General features: G+C 43.2%; 2 protein-coding genes and 1 long non-coding RNA gene across 4 annotated transcripts in view; 1 reads left to right on the top strand and 2 right to left on the bottom strand.

Annotated features, from left to right (window-relative positions):
* TBC1D8 (TBC1 domain family member 8) overlaps window positions 1-958 on the top strand; it is a 77,595-nt gene extending 76,637 nt beyond the window's left edge. For both annotated transcript variants that reach the window (XM_018554143.1, XM_018554142.1), the window contains exon 20: window positions 293-958. In XM_018554143.1, the coding sequence (XP_018409645.1) occupies window positions 293-736 (444 nt within the window). In that variant the 3' untranslated portion in view covers window positions 737-958. The remainder of the gene's footprint in view (window positions 1-292) is intronic.
* A 147-nt stretch (window positions 959-1,105) lies between these two features.
* LOC108785118 lies at window positions 1,106-25,480 on the bottom strand. The gene is made up of 3 exons (XR_001941111.1): window positions 25,444-25,480; window positions 21,657-21,659; window positions 1,106-1,260 (listed from the first exon to the last, which is right to left on the bottom strand). It is a non-coding gene; the product is annotated as an uncharacterized LOC108785118 (long non-coding RNA).
* Window positions 6,664-13,468, bottom strand: RPL31 (ribosomal protein L31). The gene is made up of 5 exons (XM_018554126.1): window positions 13,370-13,468; window positions 12,034-12,142; window positions 11,521-11,646; window positions 10,913-11,025; window positions 6,664-6,733 (listed from the first exon to the last, which is right to left on the bottom strand). Exons 2-5 carry the CDS (start codon window positions 12,138-12,140, stop codon window positions 6,702-6,704), a joined length of 378 nt encoding a protein of 125 aa, XP_018409628.1. The 5' UTR covers window positions 12,141-12,142; window positions 13,370-13,468; the 3' UTR covers window positions 6,664-6,701.
* Window positions 25,481-27,229: the final 1,749 nt, after the last annotated feature.

The following is a 27,229-nucleotide window of genomic DNA, read 5'->3' as shown; positions in this document are numbered from 1 at the left end:
TGAAGAGAGAAGCTGATTGGTTGCCATGCACAGCTGCTCCAGTTTTGATAAATCTGAGTGTCCAGGACTGCTTTTATCATTAAGGAACTGGGAATCTGTCACAAAGCAATCTTCTACTACCAGGGCAGAGACTTTATTAGCAGTTTGACGTTTATGATTTAAATCGGTTTGTATTGAGTGAATTTAAGATCGGAAGCGTCCATCCATTTTGCTTTGTAACCGCTCCTCTTGATGTTTGAATGTTTTGCTGAAAATGTGACTTCCATGAAATGATATTGTAACTTTATTTCAGAGAGAATTCATCCAATTCTGCAAAACCTTATATAGTCTGTTTCATGAAGATCCGGAGGAGAATGATCTGTACCAAGCTATTGCCACGGTGACAACCCTTTTACTTCAGATTGGAGAGGTTGGGCAGCGCAGCATTAGTATGAGTTCAGGAAGTGCCTCGGATGAATTTCTAGATTCAGAGAACGGTGCCTGCTCCTCAGATCATGACTGTGTTTTCTCTGAGATTGCCAGCACTCCGTCACATCCTACCCCATCCCTGTCACTAAGCCAAGCAGACTGGGTGGTGTCCTTTGAACACATACTGGCCTCTCTCCTGACAGAGCAATCACTGGTGAATTTTTTTGAGAAGCCATTGGACCTGAAACCAAAGTTAGAAAGTGCAAAGAGCAATCCGTACAGCCTGAAAATAAACGGAACGGGCCAGCAGCCCTCCATGTTATGCTGAACAAAGAGCTAGGCCTGTCTCCTGTATTTATAAGACTTCGGGCAGCTAGCATGATGAGAACTTTGCTGTTCTCTTTTTTTCAGCAAGTATTTATGTGTTTGTCTGACCAATCTGGCTCAGCAATATCTGACCTAATTGCTGCATAACGGACAATATCAACGTTTCCATTACTCTACTATAGCAGTATGCGGACGCCTTGGATACGTCTGTCCAGAAGAAAAGAAGCGGCGCTTACTACATCCAGCTTGGAGTCGGATGAAACTTGCTACTGGATTGTCCAAGATTTCTTGAACTCCTCAGTCGTGTCAGCCATGTATATGTGTCAGCCATGTATATGTGTCAGCCGATATGGTGATGAGTGTGAGTTTTATTTGTATTTGCTTTCTATATAGGAGTAAGAAATCAGCTGCAATACTCTGCAGCTGTATTTTATATTGAACATAGGCACATAAGACAGATATGGCAATATGACATTCTGTATTCTTGGGTTACCAAAGCACACTGGACGGTTTTTCATTCTTGTACTTATTAGCAGCACTTCTTTGTCCTGATGCATCTCTTCTATGAACCCTACTGTAGGTGCTGTGCTGCCCCTGCTACTTCCAGGCAACAAGCTGTCCCATTTCAAGGAGTATCTGGCATGCCAAACATTCAGGTGTATAGCTGGGGTTATGTCCAATGTCCTTTGTTTTGTATATGTGAGTTTTCATCCAATTTGTGTTTGCACTAATATTAATGTTTCAATGCTGGAAATTGAAACTTTTATTTGATTTGCATTGGAATTCATGTTCAAAAATGTCAAGTTGACTTACCCTGTGCTTTTTGTGTTGGTCTGTGAGAATCTGCACTTTTCAATAAACACGTTTTTATTATGCTTTGTGTGCAGCTTCTTTGCAGAGGTGGGGCGACAAAGGATTGTTCTAGTAAAACTCTATAAAATGTAAAGTGGGGAGATTCCCCCTATTTGTCCGGTCAACAGGACTGAAAGTGGGGGGGGGGGGACATTTGAGTTGTCACCAGAATAGAGGGATGTTCTTTTAATGGGTCAGCAATTGGCTGGGAGATTTCCTCTCACTTCCTATTGTGTCTACAGGAAGTGAAGGTAAATCTGCTCTATGGGGTACAGATGGAAAAAAGAAAACATGATTTCCGCCATTTCCTAGTTCATCCACAATGAAACAAGTTTTGGTTTTCCATATATTTGAAGGTAAGATATGCAGCTTGTAATACATCTCCAGAAAGAAAGCAGAGTAAAATAATGATAGAGTGAAGGAGTGTACGTGAATGACCAGAGAGGAGAGCGGGCATACATGGAAGAAGAGAATGATGATTACAAAGGGAAGGAGCACAGGTACAGAAGTGGGCCGAGGAGAGTGAACATGACAAAAATGGGTAAAGAGCACTACATTGGGCAATACACAGTGACTGGTTCAATGAGATGGAGTAGCACAGAGATAAATGATCTAAAGGTCAGTCAATCAATAAAAAAAAATCCCAATTAGATCTACCTGTAAATCAGTGACTACACACTGTACCTTCCCCACTGCTCGTGCCACCAGAATGTCAGTTGATTAAGAGAAATGATGGCATCAATGGTCTAGGTCCCCTTCTGCGCTCCATGGTTGTTTCTGCTGACCTCCACAGCACTACTTTGTCCCAGGGAATAGAAGACATGCCGGGTCACATAGGAATTGCTGTTCCTCCCTCCTGTGAGCAGAAAGCACATTCCCACAGTTTGTCCCCAACTCAATGTAGAAGGTGGGGGGAGTGGCTAAGGTAGATACTGCTAAAAGACAAGGACAGTTGTGATCATGTTTTACTTTACACCCCACATATGGTCTGAAAGGTAAACTTAGCCGGTGATACTTTGAGCTTCTCCTGCAACAAGTATAGAGTAAGGAATTTTAACATTTCTCTGACATTTAGCTGTAACTCAAAGCAATGGAAGCCAAGCAACTAGCATTTTAAGAAAAAGGCCATAAATGACAGGCCACATATTTCTCTCATGACTGGTATACTGCAAAAATGCACCTTCCCCTATGTGCCCCAGTCCTGTCCCCAAATACCTTATTTTCCTACTTTATTAGTAGGCCACGTTTGACGTCATTGGTTGCTAGGACCACCCAGCGGTCCTAGCAATTAATGACTACGGCGGAGACTGACACCTGAGGTCATTTATTGCTAGGGCACCAGTGGTTGCATTACTTGCCCCTATCAGATTATCAATTTACGTATGTGTGTGTGCCTACACAACACAGTAATGTGTTGGCCCTCCGCAACAGTCCCAATTTGTAATGTGGCCCCTTGAGAAAATTACTTGCCCACCCCTGCCTAAAGGTGCCCATACACTGCACGATAATCGTATGCGATCGGTTTTTCGTACGATAATCGAGCAGTGTGAACGGAGACGTGCGACCGTTTCTACTCTACGGTCGCACATCTTCTGTCGAACCAGCATGTTCGAAAACCAGCCGGCAATCGTATGATTCTCGGCTGGTTAGAACGGTGCTCGGAAGACAAATGCCGAACGGGCCGGTGTGCGCACGCGCACACTGCCCGTTCAGCATTGCGGTCATCGGAAGCCCGCCCCTCAGGGGGGCGGGCTTACGATGATCGAGAGTGTGATCTGCCTGTCCAAGACAGGCAGATCGTACGTTTTTTTAAATCCCTGTACAACCATCGCAAGACTAAAGTACTAAAGTCTTGCGATGGTTGTAGAGTGTATGGCCACCTTAACCCTCACCTTACTGTGAAAAATCTCATAGCTTCAATCACTCAGCACACAAATGTTCACATAATGAGGGGCATTTATCAAAACTGGAGCAGTTGTGCATGGCAACCAATCAGCTTCTCTTTCATTTTCAAATCTTAACTGAAGATAGAAGCTGATTGGTTACCATGCACAGGTGCTCCAGTTTTGATAAATTGCCCCCAATGTTTTTATTTGCATTGTAAAACAACAAAAAAAGAGCTTTGTAGCATGTACAAAAACTATTTGTCCTCTGCACTGAGGCACACAGCTATATTACAGCTGAACTCCATGCAAAGAGCTAAATACCCCACTGAAATACAGAGATCGGGGTGGTTTTGTCTACTGTATATAGTGCAACCAGGTTAGTGACCTGCCTGAGGCCAAAACATCCTCCTGAATGAAGTTGGAAAGAAAAGACCAGGTGGCAGCCGTGAGCTTTTCATCATTAACAGTTTCCCGGCTTTTCAAGAAGCACTCGCAGATCTAGTACTTTGCCTTGACAGGAGCGGAAGGAACCCGATCCTTGACACCATAAGCTTGAATGATGGTCGGCTTGAGCCACCTAGAGATAGAAGCCAGTGCACCCGTACAGGGAGCACCCAGGATGACAAAAGTATATCGGCCTTCCTGAAAGAAGCAATGGCTGACAAATAGACTATCAGAGTCCAAACCACACCCAAGCAATGGAGGGAAACTTTCTTTTGGTGAACCGGAGCCAGTCCTTTGGTAGTTTCCTCTCCAGCAAAAACAGGGAGCAGCAGAGTGGTGACATTGACCAAATCCTCTCAGACTAGCAGGTAGAGAGCGGTGCCTTTTAAAACACATATGTACATATCTGAGGCCGTCGGCACAAAAGCGCACCGATGTTTCTTAGGCGACATTCAAGACAACGGGGACATTTTCACAGGTATGCGTTTAGGCAAAATGAACTTTTCTAGATGTTCGTGTAACATGGCAAATCTTTTTCTGAGGCTTTGCTCAATTTAACACGGAACAGGGATTGCAAATAGCAGGCGTAGGAAAACTCCAGGCCTTCCGCTGTAGTGAAACTACAAATTCCATCATGCGCCCCTGCGAGTCATGCTCGTGGCTGTCAATGCCTAATGGAATTTGTAGTGGTTGAAGGGCTGGGGTTTGCCTATTCCTGGCATAGAATAGGATAGAGGCGCTCAACCAGTGTGCTTCAAACTGAGTGTCATGCCTTTCCGTGGTGCAGGTGGGCCGGGCACCATCATCGTGGAATGAGTGCCGCTCCTGATTTAAAGGGGGAACCTTCACTTTTTTTGCCTGGGTTCCCCCAACCTGAAAATGCTTACCAGATTCCAATCTAGGATAAGGATATGGTATGGAACTGGAGGACACACTTTTGCTATTTTTTTTTTTTTTTTTTGGACTGGGGTGCCTCAAGATTTTGCATACTTTTAAAGGGTGTCATGACTAAACAAATTCAGAAACCGCTGGGTAGAGATTTAGGGTTTAGTTCTACTTTCTTTTACTACCCCAGACATAAGTGTTACGTTGAATTAAAACTGCTTGCAGCTAGCCAGTTCAGTAACCCTTCCTTACACTCCATTACCTTAGGCTATAAGCTTCTGGTCACTTCAGCAACCATGAACTCATAGAACGGTCCCCTAGTCTCAGGTGATTCATGAATATCTGACAAGCTTTCGATCGCAGGCATCCCTGCCGTGTGCCCTTCCTTAGATTACCCCTTGTGTGCCTGCAATCAGATCTACACTACGGACCCTCCAAAATCCACGGTTTGACCGCAAATGCTCACTACGCTCAACTTCTCTCATCAGAGGGAGGTTGTGGATACAATATTGTGGGCACACTGCATGGCAACATGTGTTATGTTTACCAGTCCCTCAAGTTTCCTGAATGAGCTCCCAATGAGTGTTCAGTACTGAACATTTCTAGGCCTGTTTGCAACAACAAGCGTGCTGAACGTGTTCAATGACAGGCAGTGTTGACGTGTATCTCGGCGCATTGCACTGCTTACCTTTTTTAGGTCAGAACTTTATTGAAATGTGACATTTCATGATGTTTAATCAAACTACAACACACCCTTTGAAACAAGGCAAATTGCCTTACTAGTCTGTGTGTTGAGGCTGCGCTGGAAAAAGTAGCAAACGCAGCCCCAACACTCCTGGTGTGAATGAGCCCTCCAGGTTCAGTGAGCGCTGGACAGAGGAGATTGAGGATTCCGTCCTTGATCGCCCCCTGGTGACAGTACTGGTTAAACAAAACACCCTCATAACGTACACATGTGGTAATGCATGTTATGAGTGTTTGTGCACTGCATAGCACACACACCAAGGGCCCATTTACACCATTGGGCTAGGGTTATGGTGCACATAATGCTTTTGTGCATGTGCACTGCGGTGGTTTTTTAATCCAACAGTGCAACACGCATACCTGCATAATTTTATCTCAACGCAGTGCACACAGCACCCCTGTAGATCAGGCATTACCACAATGCATAGATGTGAAGCTAACCTTCAGATTTCCTTTGAACTGAGCAACTTGTGCTAGTTTTATGTACCTTTGATTTTTAGTTTTGCAATAAGTAGTAATTTAAAAATCAAATATTTGTTTATTAATCCAAGTTTGGTCTTTCAGATGTAGGAGCTGTGCAAGTTACATTGTCAGTGTGCGCTAATAATGATTTTAGTGTATTTTTATAGAACTATTTGGATAAACATGTGTGCAACTATTGTGGGATGAACTCAATGAGCACCACCATCTTTTTATTGTATGGTCCTGTTCTGTGTGTGAGGGGGGGATGGCTTACAAACTTTTGTATGTAAAAAAAAAAAATTGTGAAACATGAAAAAAACAAACTGGAAAATGGCAAAAACACTCTGGCCTGGCCACCTGAGGTTACAAGTGCACAGCCCAGCAGGGCAAGGGTAAAAGGGGAACCCGTCCAGAAGTGTGTGTGACGCCAACAGCAAGCTGCGAGGGAGGGGGGGGGTGTTTCAACCTTATCCACTGCACCCTCTCATCTACCAAAGTGAATTCATGAGTCACAACAAAAGGTGCATAACTGGTCAGGACAGACAAGCAGAATAGATAAGGTCCAATCATCAGCCTGCACAGGGAAAACAAGCAAGCTTACCTGCACAGTATGAATACAACAAAGTGAATGAAGAACACAGACAAGGCTGCTCGATTTTAATTTTTTTTTTATTTCAACAATGAAAAATGAATTTAGTTTTCATCAACATTGACTGTCTGTAGACCTGCAAAAGAACAAAGGATTGAATGAATACACCATTACCAAACATGTATTGCACAAGATATAACACAAGATATAAAGCAATACAACAAAGCCTTCCAATATTCATTCTACAGATACGTATCACCACATGATCCTTCAGGTCTGGCTTATAGGGAGAAAAAACCCCACGCAATCTACATGGCTCCAAGGGGCAATGCTGTTACTGTATTCACCATCCCATCCCATGGGATTTGTGTATCACTCGGCTGTAGATCCTCAAATCATCTCTGAATTCATACTGACACTGCCCTTCCTTCTGGAGGGTGGCTACTTGTGTTCCCTGTGTGCTGTAAAAGTAGTCACCGTTCCAAGCTCACCCCTGTGATGGACTACAATCCTAATACAAATGAGTAAGCTAAATGGGAGATTGCAGTAGCGAGTCACAGGAGCGAGCTTGGAGCGGTGACTACTTTACAGCACACACAGGGACCATGGGGAACAAAAGTAGCCGCCCTCCAGAAGGAAGGACAGTGTCGGCACCAATTCAGAGATGATTTGAGGATCTACAGCCGAGTGATACACAAATAAGATACATTTCTGTTACTAGTTAGGGTACTTGAATGTATTTTTAAAGTTTACCTCCTGAGATTAGTGTTACTCTAAAAATATTTTTGTTATGAGAAAAATATGGTGGCTGCCATTGCTGACCTCCCTCTTGAAAATGCTAAATCTCTGGCTTCAGACCCAGAAGAAGCAAGCAGTGACATCAGCAGAGAGCAATACCATTCACTGAGTGATCCCAGAAGACAAAGCATTTCCTAGTGACAGGTCATAGCTTTACAATCCTTGGTTAGCATCTGCTGGTCTAGTCACATTCCCAATGTTTTATACATGGGATAGAGATCTTCTACACCCCTTCAGAATTCCTTAGGATAGTTTCAGATCATGTTCTTCCTGGGACAAATAACCCAAGTGCCATCTATAGCCCACTTTAGGGGACAGCTAAAGCCCTTGATTTTTGACTTCATGAAATTTACTTGAAAGTGACAACTGTGCTCATACATTTCCATTATTCTGAGATCCAATGGACCTAAAGATAGTTTTATTTAATGATACGCTGAGTGTTATTCTTCTACAAATGCAAACATTCCCTCCAAAGAGGAAGAAACTGTTGATGGTGGCTTGATGGGTGGACGGGGCGAGTGTCTGGTGGAGCACAGAACAATCTTAAGGGAAGTACAGCAGGGGCATGTATGAAGGTGGAGCTATGGTGAACAGAAGGTGTGATGGCATTTTAAACTGGATGCAAAGGCAATGTTATTTTGGATAATGGTGAGGAGTGTTATCTGTGTCCCCGCTACAGAGGACCACCCTCTCTGTTTAGGTGACCACTGTCACAAAGAGAAAGGAAAACCCAACATTTTAGAGTTGCCATCAGGGCAAGAGGAGGGAAAATCTAAATGAGGAAAACTGTTCCTCTGATAGCTCTCCAACATGAGAATTCCATTCCTTTTGGAACGATTCCCTCATTTCTTGTATTTCCAGGACAGGAAGTAAAGGGAAATCTCCCTAATGAGACGCAATCCGCATAAAATAACCCAAGAGGCGTTTTGGCAGCACTAGTCATAAAAAAATTGTCCATGAACACAGGTCCTCCCTGCTGTGGGAAAGAACAAGAGTTCATACCCTGCCAATGTATGAGAGGTGAAGCTGCAGCTTTCTGCACCAACCAGCACACAGTGACGGGGTGGACCCTAAGCTGGAAGGTTTATTGCTTAGAAGACACCAAAACTAACTCCTTGATCAGCACTCATGAAATCTTAGACATCCAGACCAACATTTAGCAGCGTCCGTTAACTGGGCAATAACTTCATTTGCCTATTTTTTTTTTTAGACCAATAAATGCCCAAAATGTTACTTCTTACCCTCACTGTATTGCCGTCTAACAAGTGCAACCTGCCGGCATGAGCCGTCACTGTGCTAGCATGAGCGAATGGTTGCTACTTCTACACCCATATGATCATATCAGAGCCATCAGTGAGATTAAATGGACAGAAACTACCCTCCATCAGTTATTCATTATAGGGGACTCAAAGCCATCATCGAGGTCTAAAAGGAACGCACAGGCTACATTCCGAGTTCTCACAGCATGGGTATCACACCGGAGACCATAAAACAGACTGCAAATACCAGCTGGGTACAGAATGGTCACATTTTACTGGCACTAAGGAGCAAGCTTTGCTATGACAAGCAGACGTCAGTACAGAACAGCTCTTACAGCAAAGACTTTGTTTATAATAGAACTGAAGCAAAACCTTTTTTCTTTAGCTGTGGATAGAGGGAGGGTTACAAACCTTCAGATTTGCCCCATTGGGGAGATTTCCCTTCACTTGCTGTCTGATGGCCACGACAGGAAGTGAGAGAGAATCCCTCCAAAGAGGGAAATCCCTGGTGGTCAGCAGAGTCACCAGAACCAGTATCCACACTGGAACATTTCCCATCTATTCCTGTTCTGGTGACAATCAGAAATGTGGGATTTTCTTTCACTTTCAGTGATGACAGTCACCAGGACAAAAAGGGTGAATCTCCCCAACAGCAATACCGGTAATAATAAAAAAAATCAAAACCTAAATCCCTCCAAAAAGGTTGGGCTTCAGTTGCACTTGAACACAATTAGAATGCAAAACTGGTATAAGTGTTCATGACTCGGCACAAAGTATACATATCAGTGAAGATTCTAGCAATCTAATCACATACCTTCTTGTACCTGTACAGGGCAAAAAGGATATTCCTCATGTGTGTTGGGGGGCAGTACCATATACCAGGAATGTGTCACGTTACACTTCATTTGGATACAGCGGTGCATGGTTTATTACAGTTCACATGTGCCTAGATGCAGCAAAATACTTACACATGCTTAACAAGTAAAAGCTTTATCACAAGCCATCCCTGACCTCTCCAGCTCCATGGACTCTGAAGTCTGGGTTCAGTTGGCCTCCTAACAGCAGCTGCCGTAGGTTTACATTGGAAAGCTGCAAGGCTGCCAAGACCCTGCTGCTATAGAAAATAGGGTGCCAAGAACTGGCATTTCAGTGCCAACTAACATTTGAGAATAGATAGAGCAGTGAAGGGTTAGAACACCTGTCAGGTTTTCATTGCCATCTGAGACCCAGTTAGGCAGATTCATCCTCTAATTGTCCTCATCACCAAAGTCATGGTAAAATGAGATGAAGTATGGAGGCTGCCCTGCAATAGGGCTGCAGCTAACAATTATTTTCATAAACACTTAGTTGATTAACTGCGATCGGATTAAAACAAAAACATCCTTAACTTTAAGTAAAATACGCGGCGATACCCGACATGTGCAGTGCAATTGTCGGTTTTCTATGTAGGTGGGTGCACCCAACTTGTGTTTCTGTTAGTATACACGCGTTCGCAGCAGGGTTGGGAGACTTTTAATTTTGGAGGGGGGGATATTTTTTTTTACCTCATTGCCATCACATTGGAGGTGACAGGTTCTCTTTAAGGTGACATTAGAGGTCTTTTAGACCTGTAGTGTCACCTTTACACTTCACTGGATTTAGCTGCCGAGGCAGCGCAATGTCAACACAGCATGCAGTGAGGTTGGGGCAGCGGGGACTGCAGAGTCAACGGGCTCTCCTCCCCGCTGGTGCTGGCTGCAGTGGTCTGTGTCCCCATTGCCTCTGCAAATACAGGCGTGGATTGAAAAGGGACACAGACCGCTGCAGCCAGCACCAGCGGGGAGGAGAATGGAGTAGTGCAGCGGTAACTAATCAATGAGAATCGTTGCCAACAATTATCGATTATAATAGATTAGTTGTTGCAGCAACAATGCAAGCCTCCCGAACATTCTAGATGCCTGCTTGTGTCTGTGTAGTATGTTTCAGTTACAATCACAGAACAAACATGCTGTAAATGAGTATCAGAACTACTTATCTCTCCTACACTTGTTCCAGCACAGTGTCAGCATTAAAGTCAAAGCATCAGAATGATAGACAGGGAATCTCGAGGAGAGTTCAGTAATGACAGCCTCCATTAACCTCTCATGACAGGGTACCTTTAAAGCCTGCTGAGGCAGCCATGAAACCTTCCCCTCTGCTGCCCACAGACCAGTAAAGCCAATCTCCTATAAGCATTCTATTGTAGTACATGAACAACAACATGTCTAAGGTGGATGTACCTTTGTATGTAGTAACTGGCACATATGTGACCAGTGTGTACAGTTTGTTGGGGGAATCTTCATCCTCATTACGCTTCCTGGACAAGCGCACACGAATACGGTATGGAACATTTCTGAGGAAAAACAGGAAATATACATTACAATTCTGTGACAGTATTATAGATGTCGGCTAAAAGTTCTAGTCACTATATATACACACATCTGAATGTTATCGCTTGCTGCAAATTAGCTCTAGCAAAATAAACCCAATGTTACTACAAGATGAAAGCTTTAGGCTCTGTTCACACCTAGGCATATTGAATATGCGCGTTTCTACCGCGATTCGCGGTAAAAAAAAAGCACGACAAACGCGCGTTTCTGAGGGCTACTTGGCTGTATCCCAATGGAAACGCGTGACAAAAACGCCGCAAAGAAGCTCATGTACCTTTTCAGGCGTAGGCCGTTTTGTAGCGCGATCAGACGGGCTGAAATACGGCAAGGTGTGAACCATACCCATAGAAAACAATGGGATTTTCATGTTTGAGCGTTTTGTAGAGCGTTGAACGCGCTACAAAACATACAGGTGTGAACCAGACCTTACATGTCATGAGACTCCAATAACTACTCACCGGATCCCTTTGGCCCACACGGCTTTGTTCAGCCTGGTGTCAATGCGCACATCAGGAGTACGCATCTCTTTAACTGCGAATTTGCGGATTTCCTTCAGAGCGCGGGGAGCACGTTTCTTAAAGCCACTGAAAAGATGAGCAGGAAAATTAGTAAATGTATGCAGTGTATCCAGGTGTTAAATAAAAGGCTAGGAAAAAGGTAAACAAGACATTCCACAACTGTGTCACTATAAGATGCTACAGCATTTAAAACCAGTAACAGCAGAATAGAGGGGGAATTTATTAAAACTGGGAGCAGATAAAATCTGGACCAGTTGCCCATAGCAACCAATAGGCTTCTATCTTCAGTTAAGATTTGAAAATAAAAAAAGAGAAGCCGATGGGTTGCTGTGCACACCTGCTTTAGTTTTGATAAATCCCCCTCAATGAAATGCAGAAACGAAGACCCCTTTCCCAGTTTAATACTAGAGAATGAAGAGATAGAAAATGACTACGACCCATCCAGAAACTTACATTCCATGGATCCGCTTGTGAATATTGATGGTATACTCCCTAGTAACTACTTCATTGATGGCAGAGCGGCCCTTTTTCTTCTCGCCTCCCTTCTTTGCTGGCGCCATCTCTGCAGACACAAGAATGACACATTAGCAAGCTGATGATGCAAACTGTAGACTGGCACAGCCAGGGCTTATAGGAACGAAGGGGTGGCAAGACGCACCAGCGCTGAGACACACCACGGCTGAAAGACACACTAGGAGCTCAGTTTAAAATACTTCCCAGTGACACCATCACTATTGTCTATGATGATCAGGTTACATGATGGATACGCTTTCTGCATATTAAATGTTAATTTTAATAAACATTCAATGATAAAGACCCAAATCCTATAGTAGAGAAAGTGACAAGTTCACTGCACAGCATCCTTCCTGTACGCACCGTTCTCATAACATGGAGCTGCCTGCTAAGCACCAAAAAGACCAGGTAATTCCAGGCATGAGACACGTACCCTTCCCCTCTCAGTTCAGTGCTTGCTGATCATGTGACCAATCCTGAACGCTGTCACATGAGGACATGGGGAGCTTGTTTAGCCCTGGGTGCATTTTGAGCTTCATGGTGTTCTGCAGGATGGGTAAGAGATGGATGAAGGAAGCTGCTGCAGAGCCTAGTATAAGCAAAGTCATTATATGCGAGAACTGAATTCACTCTGCAGAGTGCTGTATTTAGCTCTACCAGCATACAGCCGGTGATGTGAGAAGTCCTGAGCCGCATTCTAGGGCCATCTACTCAATAAAACAGCAACAGGAGGGGGACTGCCAGGTAACTAGCAATGCAAAGTGTCTCATGTCTTCCTGGACCCAGGCATACCCATCCGATATGACCAATGTATCACCACAGACCAGTCCTGGGGAGACGGTGATCACGAGTGCTGCACTTTATACAGATTTTATCTCTAGGGTCTGACACAAGCAATCCTACATTTCACATCTATGGCAAACTGTCCCAAGGACCTGTCTCTACCTACAACGACCAGTGCAGGGAACCAACAGAGATGTACCACCAGGGCTATGTATATAGACTGTACAAGCAAGCACTTTATACTGATCAGACCAAAACTTCTATCAGTCAGGCCTTCCAAATGAGTGTGTGGTGACTAGGAGGGAAACGATAGGAATAACACTACATGATAGCAGTCCCGGGGGGTCCATCTCCCAGTACCCCCCAATACTAGCGCCGACGGGAACCTCAGACACAGCGGCTCCTCTTCCCGGGGGTAGCGGGGCTGTGCGGGCTACAGGACAGGAGGATGGCAGCAGATACATTCACAGCACAACTCCGGGTCCATACTCACTCGTCTAGGGACAATGACGGAAAGGAAGTAGAAGAGGATTGTGGGACAGATGTGTACTCGTACAGCAGAGAAGTGCTTCCGGGTCCTGTACGTAGTGACGTTCGGCGTGTGGCAGCGCCTGTCTTTAGAAGTAGCAGGTGGAGGTCGAAGCTGTTCAAGCGTGTGTAGTGTGCCCGGCTTGTCAATAATCACGTAACTTCCTCGGTAGATCTCGGGATCCAGCAGGCGCTCGTAATGTTGTCGTTAGTCATTTGTGCAGCTTATAGCCACTTAATGGGCGCTGAAGACAGCGACTGGGATCATTGGAAGACTGCAGCTACAGCCTCTGGCCACTAGGTGGTGCACCAAGGTGATGAAGTCAGTGGCTTGGACTATTGAGATTGCGGCCGCTGTCCACTAGGTGGCGCTCTACACTAGATGTGCAATAATAAGTGAATAGATTTATAGATTAACCCCTTCATGACTGAGGCCTTTTTTTTTCATTTTTTGCACCTATGTTATATTCCACATTTTAGGCTTAAAATGACTTGAAAATGACTTAAAACTATATAATAGCGCAACTCCTTATTAAACCCCAACATTTAGTGAAAAATTTAATTAAATGCCCCAAAACACAACAAAATACCCATTTTTAAAATGAAATAGAAAAGATGAGGTTACAACGATGCCCAGGTTACAAATTGCGTGCGTCCGTGAAACAGCGAAAAACTGCAGTACACCAAAAAGTCCATAGAAGAAGCTTTAAAAGCCCCCACAGGTCATCAATTTAGAGATACCCCAAAATACTGGCCCTAGAATTATTGCTCTCCGTCGTGCGCGGCAATACCCAACATGGTTTCATACGTAGGCGCACCTGACGTGTGTTTACGTGGCGACGCGCGTGCTCACGGGGGCGGAGGACTTTTAATTTTTTTTTATTATTAGATTTATTTTATTTTAATTTAAAAAACTTTCTTTTTTTACTTTGACTGCTATCACATGGGGGGGCTTGCAAGCCCCCCAGGTGATAGCAGATGGTGGTGACAGGTACGCTTTAAGGTGATCACCTTTACACTGGAAATAAGCTATTGAAGTGCAGATCGCACTTCAATAGCTTATAGCTGGGCCCAGAACTGACAGCCCAGGGACCGGAAGTGATGCAATCTGCATCGCTCCCGGTCCCATAGAACGGGGAGGGGATCGATGAACGGAAGTTCGTCGACCTCCTCCCCAGCTCCCTGCGGACACCAAGGAAGCCGGTCCCGGGCCCATAGGAGGGGCAACGGACAGGTAAGTGGCCAGAATCACTTCTGTTGTAAAGCCGACAGTCGGCTTTACAAGTTTAAACAGACTCCCGGCATCAATAGCCGCCGGAAGCCTGTTTAAACAGCCCCGATGCTGGCGACGTACACTGTACGTCGTCAGTCACGAGGGGTTAAGCTCAGTTCACGATTAGATGTTAATCGTTTATTTTATCACTTGACACTTTTCTCCTAATATTCAAATCACAGACATAAATATGGCTTCGGTACGCTGTGAAATGAATAAACAATCCAACTATCCTGTGAAGTGTTATTGTATCCCATTTCAAATTTATTATTTCAGTCATGTGACTAATTCTTAAATCTCATTAAAATCAACTGAAGATAAATGTTGTTACCCTGGTGTAATCCACTGATTACAGAAAGGAGCGCTAGTCCAAAATGGAGGAAGAAGACCAACCGGGTTATTCACCTAAGGGTGAAGTGTTTGGAGAAGGCAGGAGAAGGAAACAATCTAGGACAACATAACTGAACTGGAAACATTCTCCAATCCAGCTCCCTTTCCTGTTGAGCTATGTTGTCCTAGATTGTTCCCTTCTGCCTGAAATGAATTTTATATAATTTTTTGGGACAGATAAAGCTTTTTTTTGTGGTATTTAATCACCACTGGAGGTTTTATTTTTTACTATATAAATAAATAAACATTTGCCCTACGTTATTATATAAAACAGGTACTCAATTTTTTGGTAAAATATAAAATATGGGGTATGTCGGGTAAATAGACACCAACCATGTCAAGCCTTAAAAATGCGTGCGCTAGTGAAATTGCAAAAAACTACCACACCCAAACGTGCCCATAGGCAATGCTTTAAATGCTTTTACCGCTCATCAATTTAGTGTTAACAGTGATTGGTGGCCCTAACATTATTGCTCTTACTCCGACATTCACCTCACAGAGACCTGCTGTGCCACTGATAGCTGGTGGAGGGCGGGGCACACTCCTTGGCACCGTACAAGCGTTTGGGCGACTCTATAGCTGCCTGAACGATTGTATGCAATAGCCTTCGTTGGCTGTAAACAATGTGAATGGTTTCTTTCTCGTTTGCTTGCAGGTGCGTGTGAACAAGTGGGGCGTCCGGAAAGGATGTTAAAAAATGCCCACCCGCTGTCATGAGTGAGCCATCCGGCCATTTTAATACAATTGGCCAGGGAGCAAATGGTTAAATGACCTATTTATCAACAAATAAAAATGACCATCTGTTTATGGCGTTCTGCCTTATGGGCATGAGATTTATTGCCTTACCTACCTGCCACCTCAAAATCGGCCACAAGATGGTGCTAAAGAGAAATAACTTCTATGGTAGGTTCCCAGAAACCTCTAGCTTAAAGGAGAACTATGGGGTTAAGTATTTTCCCCATAGTTCTCCTTAGGGTAACGGGAGGACACAAACTAGCGTCCTCCCGTCACCCTAAGCTCAGTATACCGCGAGCTGCAGCTCGCGGTATACTGAGACGCTGAAGCGGATCCCGACAATTGTGCCGGGATCCGCCCAGCTGCGTGACTGACCCTCCCCCGTCCGATCCACCAGTGCTGGCGGATCGGAGCGGGGAGGAGGGAATCCAGCCCCTCCCCTGTCACGGTAGAGAGCCGTGACTGGATCGAGAGGTGAGCGAACGCCGGTATGTGTTCGCCCACCTCCCGATCTACTGAGCCGACCTGTGACAGTCTCATTGTCACAGGTCGGCTAGAACTATGAGGTGAGTGAAAAGCACTCACCTCATAGTTCTCCTTTAAGAAGAAGGACATAAAAGTATTCTGGGAACTCGGCCTCCATTTTGGAACAGAGTAAAGGAGGATCCAGTTCCATTCTGAGCACGTTTGGAGAAAACACCCAGATTCCCCTTAAGGCAGCATCGCTGGTAGGGACAGACTTGTTTTGCACTCTTATTTGTGAGCTATCACTCTATTTACTTCATGTTCTTTTTCACCAGTTTCACACACCCTGTTTTGTTAATAAAGCTTCAAGATTTCATCCAGTCTGGCTTATTACAGAATAGGAGGGTTTAGTTGCATGTCGAGTTATATAGGCCACAGGGTAACGTGTAGCGGGGACAAAAGATATAGTCTGACACTCCTTTCCTTAATTCTTTGGTTTTAGCTACTGTTGGGTACCAGGGTTGCCACCTTTTCTTCAAGCCATAGCTCCTCGCAGCAATTTTTTTGTAGAGTATACACTATGCATATATTTTGTGACTAAATAACATTTGAGTTATGTGCAATAGTGCATACCTGGGGCATCTTTTATGTGCAATAGTGCATACCTGGGTCACCTGTGGCATCTCTTGTGGGGCACAATTGTGAAAATTCCATGTGTGTCTTTAAATATTTTGTTCTGGTCCCCTAATGTAATAGCTTTGTCAATTGAACCTTGTGTCTGAATAGATTTCAATATTTTGTCATTTGTATGCATGCGCTTAACATTAGCATACACACATTGAACTAATTGTAAACTGTAGGCTGAGTCCCTATTACCACCTGAGCGCTTCATCACACATTTCCCAAAGCACAATGCTCAATGGTATTTTTCAGGCAGAAACATGCCTTAAATGGACATCAATGAGAGCACCTGAACAATGTGCATAACATACTGTACTTTTTTCATGTGATTTGCCTCCCCCTAGTAACTAGCTTTCCATTGGCTGAAACAAAAATCCTCAGATAATGTAGGTTCTCCATGTCTATTGTACATATAGGATGTGTCCTTGAGACTTTGCTGTTGGGGTGTGTTGCAGTAACACAGGCACTAAGACACATTATGTGTGTTAGTGTGTTGTGGTGCTTCTAATTTTGAAAGGCACCCTAATGCACTAATGCAACACAGCTCCAACACACATACATTACAGTGCATGGCTGCACACTACTATGTATTGTGGTGTGTTGTGTTACAAAAAATGGTACATGTCCATTTTGTATATTTTGGTGCATTGCCATCACATTCATTTAATTGGCATGCCTTAACGCAATGCAAAAAAAGAGCAGTAATGCAGGTGCGTTAAAGCAAAGCCAATGGACGAGTGAAGTGTAAACCCAGCCTCAAACTTTAGAGCCCAGTTGAAGCCACATTTACAATAAAGAAGATTGGAACAATGTTTTACAAGCTTCAGTTGCCCATAAATTGTGTGGTACTTGCTCCATGGAGGTATCGCTGCTTCAGGTGAAAGCAGCGGATTCCGTACAGCGGTCCAACATGTCAGCAATACAGTTCACCAATTCACAAAGCTTTCATCATTTCTTCATTTATTATGATCAGGACCAAAAAAATAGCACTGCAAGACCCTGACAGCCACAGACATGACTCCCAGAGGCATACACAGGAGGGGATTTGTAGTTTCACCGGAGCTGGAGGTCCGGAGTTTGCCTACCCCTGCCTGATTGTTAGGGCCAGTGTCTCTGAAATTTTTGTCCACATCAGAGTTGCTTCTCTCCCCATACAAATCAATGTGAATGCAAAAGGATAGTAAAGGAGGATGATGTAGCTTAGAAGCAGGTCAGATGCAAGGCAGAGGTAAGCCAACTGCAGATCATATGCACTAGTCCGTAATCTCAAATGTGTCTCAAACTGATGTTAAATGTAAGTGGCAGAATGCACCTAAAAAGCAATTTCCCATCAACATCAGCCCAGACTCAGTCCCAAGTTTCAGTTTTACAAACAGTATTCACTGCTGTGCTCTTTCGTTAGCTAACCCAAAGTTCTCAGAAAATTATTTGTCATGTATTAAAGCTCAATTGAAACTTCGCTTCTTTACTTGTTATACAGTCAAGTTGCTTTAACAGACTTTGGCTTTTATTACGTGTGTGTGTGCTTACAAAAAGCTCCTTTGTGTCAGCAGCACATTAGAGAGCCAGACCGCTGTTCTCTCACAGAGCGGAGGAGCTGGGGTCTCCAACAGTCTCAAACTGACCCTTGCAGTACTTGAACAAGTCTCATTTTCCTTGAGCAGCATTGTTGATTGGAGTACTGTGCAGGGCAATGGTCGGACCACATTTACAGGGCCTACCCAGGGGTGGGCAACTCTGGCCCTTCAGCTGTTGTGGAACTACAATTTCCATCGCAAGACTGAAAGTTACAGGCTTGTGTCCCAGAGGCATGCCGGGATCGTAGGGAAAGCACAGCTGGAGGGCCGTTGTTACCCACCCCTGGCCTACACCATATAAAATGTGTCTCCCTTACCTTTCTAAACTTTTTAGGAAAGTCATCATCTTGATTTTCTAACAATTCCCTTTTTGTTGACAATTACACATTTCTTGAAAAGCTTTTTTTTTTTTTTTTTTTGCTGTACACTTGCTCGAAGGAGTCTTTTAATGACAACTGTGTATGTGATGGTATATTTTTGTTACCTAAAGGTTTCCTTAATAATCTAAAGGGGTGTTCCTAAAATATTATAAAATCCCCATCTCATTTTTAATATCATATATTATTCCCAATACCCCAGTCTTTTGGCAGAATATCGTATTTGTTGGTATGTGGCTAATGTATCATAAATCACAAGACATTTTTCAATATAGTGATTTTATATAGAAAAGTGAAATATCTAAATATTACAGTAATTGTACAGTACACTATAATTCTTTACAACATAAACATATTCTTATATAAACCAGAACAAAACACAATCATACAAAATATAGAGATTAAAAAGTGCATTTGCTTAATTGAATCTTTAGTCCTTTTTGCCAAGAACAGGGCAATATAAATCATTTGCAGCATGACACACAACTGGGCTTTTTATATAATACATCATTTTCTATATTTATATACTATCAACAGTTATAGAATGGCTGGGGTCATTTACAGCAGGCAACAACAGCACAAACATTACATGTCTATTGTGATCTCCTGATAGCACGTTTGCTTGAAGACTGTAAACAAGTAGCGGGCATGTATTTCAGATTCGCTATAGAATCTTTTTACATTTATTTGCTACAAATACTAGAATCTGACGAGACAAAGTTGGAACAAATGCTTCTGTTATGGAGAAACGTCAATGTTTTTTTAAATTAGGCTGGACTGTTAACAGATGGCATATACTCATAATATGTGGCAGACACATCCTGATACAAAATCTATCTGTGGTATGTAGCGCCGCTCTGTGAACAGAGATAGGGAATCAGGCACAGGGCAATAAGCTGGTTGCAGCTGTAACTGATGATCACATTGTAACATCATTGTTCTCCAAATGCTGCCATTTGACATAAAAATAAATTATTATTAGCCCCGTCTTCTTTATAAATATGATAACTTAATCCTACAAAACCCCTCCGGCTTCCAGAGCATTCGGCAAGGTCATGTCACTTGCGGGATCCTGGGAAAGCTGAGGATCTCAAATCTTGAGGTAAGTTGCTCTTGCACAGTGCCCCTATTACCTAGGCAAGCATGGTGGAATTATTTATTGCTTTTTTTTCTAGGTCTTTTTTAGGACTTCAGATGAGAGGGGTGAGGGACTAATAGATAGAGGTTAGTTCCTTTTTAATGAAAGGTCCACATTAAGCTGCCCATAGACTTGAGATAAAAGTTGCCTGATGCAGTGCTTTTTGGTCGTCAACAAAGATAAAGATAAAAGTTGCCTGATGCAGTGCTTTTTGGCTGAGTCGTCAACAAAGTCATGTCTAAGAAGTGAACTACAACCCCAATTCCCAAAAAGTTGGGACGCTGTGTAAAATCTACATAAAAACAGAATGCAATGATTTACAAATCTCATACACCCATATTTTATTCACAATAGAAAACATAAAATGTTTAAGCTGAGAAAATGTACCATTTTAAGAAAAAAAGGTAATTTTGAAATGTATGGCAACAACACGTCTCAAAAAAGTTGGGACAGGGCATCAAAAAGCTGACAAAGTAAGTGGTAATGACAAGGAAGAGCTGGAAGAACGATTTTAACCACTTACTGACCGGGGTGTTTACACCCCCTTCCTGGCCAGGCCATATTTCAGTATTCAGAGCTGCAGTACTTTGACTGACGTTTATTCCGTCATGCAACGCTGTACTGAAATGAATTTGATATCATTTTTTGGGGACAGATAGATCTTTCTTTTGGTGGTATTTAATCACCACTGGGGGTTTTATTTTTTACTATATAATGAAAAAAGTTCTGAAAATTTTCCCTATGTTATGTTATAAAACATTGATCAGTACCCAATTTTTTGGTAAAATATAAAAGATGTGGGCCCTGTCCGGTAAATACTTGCAAAACAAAAAAATGGTCACCAGCACTCCAGGTTTTCTTCGAAACAAAATCCTTTTATTCATTCTGACAGGTCATATCACCAAGCGTGGCAACGTTTCGGAACCTGTCCGGTCCCTTCATCAGGCAAACAAAAGTGACACATTGTATGGGGCTTCTCGGTCAGGAGTGCAGTGGGACTCTATTTGACTGTCAGGTAAATAGACACCAAACATGTCAAGCTTTAAAACTGCGCGCGCACGCAAAATCTCAATAAACTACCATGCCTAAAATTGGCCATAGACAGCGCTTTAAAAGCTCTAACTCCGACGTTCGTGGCGATATATAACATGTGGCCTAATTGTTATTTTCGCATGTAGGCTCACCCAACGCGTATTTATGTTTATATGTGCGTGCACGTGGGTTTTTTTTACAACTTAACTTTATTGCTATCACATCGGGGGATAACAAGCCCCCTATGTGATAGCCAATATACAATGACAGGTCGTCTTTATGGAGACATTAGGGGCCCTAGTGGGACCCCCAAAGAAGCTGATGAAGCAGAGATCTGCTTCACTAGATTCTTCTTCTGGCTCTAGGAGCCAGAGAAATGACAGCTAAAGGCGGAAGTAATGTAATACACATCGCTTCCACCTTTAGGGAGAGAGGAGAAGAGATCAGCAGTGGGGGAATGCTGATCTCTCCTCCGTCATCACTGTAAACAGCTGCTGTGCTGGTCCCAGGCCCGCAGAGGGGACAGCGGATTTCCGGGATAACCGGCAGCGGGGGTAGAGCGTGGCAGCTGAGGGGGCCGCAACCTGCTTGTTGTCATGCCTGCCTGCAGTCAAGACCTTTCACCAATTGAAAATATTTGGCACATCTTGAAATGGAAAATACAACAGAGAAGACCCAGGACTGTTGAGCAGTTGGAATCCAATATCAGCAACGGGTCTCCTCAGTTCCCAGATGTTTACAGAGTGTTGTTAATAGAAGAGGGGATGCTACACTATGGTAAACATGGCCCTATCTCAACTTGTTTGAGACGCATTGCTGCCATTAATTTCAAAATGTTTTTTAAAATGTTACATTCTCTCAGTTTAAACATTTGATGTTTTCTATCATGGATAAAGTATGGGGTTGAGACTTGTAAACCATTGCATTCTGTTTTTATGTAGATTTTACACAGCGCCCAACTTTTTTGGCCTTGGGGTTTTAAATACCCTTGGCCAACCACTCTGAGGTTGAACATCAGGCATAGAGGGTAAAAAAACTCTACTGTCCATTTGTTTTAGTTTTTTCTCCCCAGAAATAAGGCAGCGTGGTTTGGTTGAGCCACTTTCCACCTCACCCCGCATTAGAATGAACACATACTTGTATTATGCAGTACCAACTGTCACCAGATATTAGTAGTGCCAGAGAATAAGCAGATCATGCCATACTTCACAGCTTGCAGGTCATGTCTGCAAACCACAGGCAAACCTTTAGCCCTCGTTCACACCTGAACGTTTTGTAGTGCGTTCTACGCTCGACGAACGCTCTACAAAACGCTCAAACATCTAAATCCCATTGTATTCAATGGGTCTGGTTCACACCTTGGCGTATTTCAGCCCGTCCCTAACGCGCTACAAAACGGCCCACGCCTCAAAAGGTACATGTACTGCTTTGGGCCGTTTTTCTTGCGCGTTTCCATTGGGATACAGCCAAGTAGCCCTCGGAAACGCGCGTTTGTCGCGCGATTTTGTTACCGCGAATCGCGGTAAAAAAACGCGCGACAGCCGCGCATATGCAATACGCCTAGGTGTGAACCAGGCCTTAAGGTTACATTACAACAGATTGTGCAATTCTTGATGTGGTGTAATTGTTTTGCATTATGTTTTTATCCATGGTCAATTCAAAGATTTAGGTTCAGTAAATTTTCCTGGGAATACCTGCATTTGTATAAGTGTATGTTCTTATACAAAAGACCTGCAGTTTTGTGCTGCATTTACTTTTTGTAAATTAAAACAGTGAAGATTTTGTATACAATTAAATATATACCGTATTTTTCGCTCCATAAGACGCACTTTTTTTCCCCCCAAAAGGAAAATCCCGACGCCCGAGACATGCAGTTTCGGGCGCCGGGCGAGTAGTAGGAGCCACTGCTCGTTTAATACGAGTGATCTAACGAGATCACTCGTATTAAAGCCGAGCAGCGGCGGCGGCGATCGAGTTCAGCAGCAGGAGCCACTGCTCGTTTAATACGAGTGATCTAATGAGATCACTCGTATTAAAACCGAGCGGCGGCGTCGATCGAGATCACCATAGAGTAGACAAAGAATAGACGTTCTTCGCCTGCTCTGTGTCATCACTGAGACCGTGGCGCTGTAATCACAGCGCCACCTGTCTCAGCGGTCACTAACTGCAGCTTCTGTCATAGAAGCTGTCACAGAAGCTACAGTCTCGAGTGCTCCATAAGGCGCGCCGGACCTCCCTGCGTCCTATGGTCCGGTGCGTCTTATGGACCGCAAAATACGGTATATATTGTAGGTGCATTTCCTGTTTCTAACAAAATCCTAAGGCAATATGGCAGCTTGATGAGAACTCCATGGGAATTACTAGCAGAAATAACTATAGTGTAGCAGCTTCTAATAACTGATCTAACCAATGTTATATTATTGTTAGCCAACTTCTGGGTTGCTACATATCTGCTCTTCTGTTAGTAACATATGTGCAACCTGCCTGAAATCAAAGTGTCATGCTTATATCTGATGTTTTCAAGTACAATCTGTGAAGACCATTTTATTTAGGTGTCTGACTGTGGTAAACAGTTTCTATCATATAAAGCTGACCACACACTGGATACATACTGTATGTCTTAGATTTGATCTGTTTGATCAAAAAAGTTAGCAAATTACTGCAATGTGAGAACTTACCTGACTACATGTGAATCAATAGATTGTTCATGAAACACTCACAATACATAGTTATCAGTGATGGATTAAATGGGACAAGAAGGTCCTTTGATTACTCATTTAAACAGATATACTCTACCCAAAACCAAGTAACTGTCACAACTATGTGTTCACTGAAAGGGGTATACTACCAGAGGCGTAACTAGAACCTTCAGGGCCCTGGTGCAAGAAACCTTGAAGGGTCCCCCCCCAACGGCACCGCATGGTTAACAGGAAGGCTGCCGAGGTCCCCAGCAAGCGCGGGACCTCAGGCAGCCGATTGTTTAAAATTTTAGTGCGGTGTTCTGTCAAGAACGCCGACCCAGTATCTGCGTTTACGTACAGACGGGATTAACGAGGAAACCGGCATTTATTTACAAAGTATTCGTTTGTAATTGTTAATTGTGACCGTTAATAATATACCATCTATGGCAGTAAATGATGGATGGGATATTATTAACAGTCACAATTAACGATTTAAACTAAATACTTAGTGAATAAATCCCGATTTCCTCGATAATACTGGCAAGCGTAGATGCTGAGGTCGGCAAATTCGACTACGTCGTCGTTCTCGACAGAACACCAGTATCTGCGCTTAGTATCGAGGCATTTTCACGAGTATGAATACTTGTGAAAATGCCCACTATTGGCAGTGGTGTATCCCTGCTTAATAATAAAATGCATTGCTGGGACTTGTAGTCCTACATAGTTGAAGCTATTCTGCATTGCTGTATAATCATCATACAGCAATGCAGACTACCACCAGCTATGCGGGACTACAAGTCCCAGCAATACATTATAATAAAAGTCGGCTATGCAAAATAACACCCCACTATCATGCATTGCTGGGACTTATAGCCCTACATAGTTGGTGCTATTCTGCATTGCTGTATAATCATCATACAGCAATGCAGACTACCACCAGCTATGCGGGACTACAAGTCCCAGCAATACATTATAATAAAAGTACCCCCAGCATCCCCCCCCCCACTATAATACATTATAATGTATAGCTATACATTATAATAAAAGTGAGCACTATATCACCAGCATCCCCCCAAACCCCTCCCCCCCCCCACACACACAGGGCCCTCTTCCTCGTCTCTGCGGCCAGGGGGCGGAGCTAAAAGCAGAGGGTTCTCACAGCAGAATGTGCTGCCCGGTGGCGCCTGCAGCACATTCTGCGGGACCAGTGACAGCCTCTCCATCCCTGCCGCACAGCCGCCCGTACATGCTGCAGCTGGCTGTGCGTCAGTGAAGGAGCGGCACAATCTCGGGGGGGCCCTCTTCTTCCTCGCTGGGCTCCCCCAAGTGCAATTGCGACCGCTGCAACCCTGGTAGTTCCGCCAGTGTATACTACTATGAAAATGTCTGAAAACACATGTACACAGTAGCATTTTATTTGAGACTCCAGTGAACCTGATTGCTTATATTCAGTGGACTATAAAAAAAGGTTCTGCTCCAGCTTTCTTCACAGTTGAAGGACTGCAGAAATATGTTCCAGTCAACAAAATAGGAGGCTTTTGTAAAGAACATTAAGCTTTTTTAAGAAGCTCTGCCCCTTTCCCACTGACAGCAGTAATAGCAGTGGTCCCTAAATCAGCTATTTTTCTAGCAAAATATATCTACAGCACATTTACAGTGGAACACTCTAGATAAAGATATTGTAGAATACTTACAGGGCTATTCACAGAAGGGTGAAGAGTTTGGAGAAGGCAGGAGAAGTGAGCAATCTAGGACAACATAGCTGATTTGGAAACATTCTCCAATTCAGCTCACTTTCTAGTTCAGCTATGTTGTCCTAGATCAGTGGTTCTCAACCTTTCTAGGACCGGGACCCCTTGGTAACATTTGCCAAGTTGTGGTGACCCCCACAGCCATGATGTGGCTGCTGCAGCGACATCTGGCATCGTGGCGGGAGAACTGACACTGCTGCGCTAGGAGAGGGCTGAGGAGGACTCTCACATAGCACAGCTGAATTACACCAGCTATAGAGGTATATTATACCATAATGGACTATTGCTGGGATTTGTAGTCCTCTCTAGCTGGTGTTCTTCTGCATTGCGCTGTATAATGTACTATTGCTGGGAGTTGTAGTCCTCTATAGCTGCTGGTATTCTGCAGTGTGCTGTATAATGAATATACGGCGCAACGCAAAATAACACCAGCTACAGAGGACTACAAATCCCAGCAATTGTCCATTATAGGATATATATAAGAGTGAGTTCAAAGATTATTGACTTAGTCTGGTATGAATCCAGTAAAATGAATTCAAATTGGTTGCTATGGGTTAGTATACACTAACAGGCCATTTACAACTTAGAAATCATGACTGGGTGTATTTCACTTATAGTCACTTTTACACAAGTATACATTTAAATCTAAGATTGTGCAGTGATAACACATACTTTGTGTGACTTGCCACCCCTGTAGTAAAACCTTACACAAGCAATATGATGTGTTTGTAAGCCTAAACTAAAGAAAGGTAGTATATATACCTTCTAACATACAGTAGCTCTAAACATTATAAATACAATAAAGTAAGCTATTTCACCACCAGCCCAATCACATAACCAGTTTTCATTTTCTAGCTGTGACCAATGCTGTTCTCATGCTCTGTTACAATATTTGCTAGGCTTTACCCACTGTTCTAAAATTAGGAATAACCCTCCTACTTTTGGCATATGTGATGGAATGAGACGTGAATACCTTCTGCTCTAAGATGGCTCTATTGTGCTATGCACTGATTGAGTTGGAGAGCTTTTTGATTACTTTAGTCCCTTCAAACCATAACATTGATGGGTATACTTGCTTTATATATGTGCAAGGAAAGGTAGTGATTCTGAACAGCAAGAAGTTTCTTTCTGTTGGATCTCAAATAACTCCATGAGACCAAACACTTTGCTTTTGGTGCATTATGACTGTTACCATGCTGCACCACTAATCACAGGTTTTCATTGTGTACACATGCCAAATTTTGGCCTGCATTTTCATTAAGAATTGAATAAAAAGTATTTTTAATAGGACATTTATGTACTATACATACAGGAAAAACAAATTCAGCCCTTCAGAAGCAATGCCATTTTTTATTTACAGAGCTTCTTAGAGCAGCATCAGTTTTATCATTAATAACTTGTTCTATACACTTATTTGGAACAAATATGACTTTCTGTCGGTAGCAATATTACATTAACACGTATTTGCATTGAAAGGGATCAAAATGCAAAAACTGTAAAAAACAAAACAAAATGGCAGTACTTTGTAGATTACTTCCACAGTAACTTTTGCAAAATTAGTAAAGGCACAATAAATCGACCCAATATTTTTAACACTGTATTCCTTGTATACCTTTATACACCCCCAACATACATCTTAAAATAAAGCTGTCTTGAGCCGGAACACATTAAACAGCAGAACTGTACAAGTACCTCTAGGTTTCTTTACAAATCTTTGTGTTCTGC

Source organism: Nanorana parkeri, unplaced genomic scaffold (genome assembly GCF_000935625.1).
Source record: "Nanorana parkeri isolate BGI_ZX_2015 unplaced genomic scaffold, ASM93562v1 scaffold143, whole genome shotgun sequence".
Lineage (NCBI taxonomy): Eukaryota > Metazoa > Chordata > Amphibia > Anura > Dicroglossidae > Nanorana > Nanorana parkeri.
The sequence above is the reverse complement of the archived record's forward strand: the minus strand, read 5'-3'. Positions and strand labels throughout refer to the sequence as shown.

Excerpts from the sequence above, each read along its gene's own strand:
- RPL31 (XM_018554126.1), bottom strand. The coding sequence starts at position 12,140 with ATGGCGCCAGCAAAGAAGGGAGGCGAGAAGAAAAAGGGCCGCTCTGCC. Across the intron at positions 11,026-11,520 it reads GTGTGGGCCAAAGGGATCCG|AAATGTTCCATACCGTATTC; the intron begins GTGAGTAGTTAT and ends GTTTTTCCTCAG. Across the intron at positions 6,734-10,912 it reads GCCAGTTACTACATACAAAG|GTCTACAGACAGTCAATGTT; the intron begins GTACATCCACCT and ends GTTCTTTTGCAG.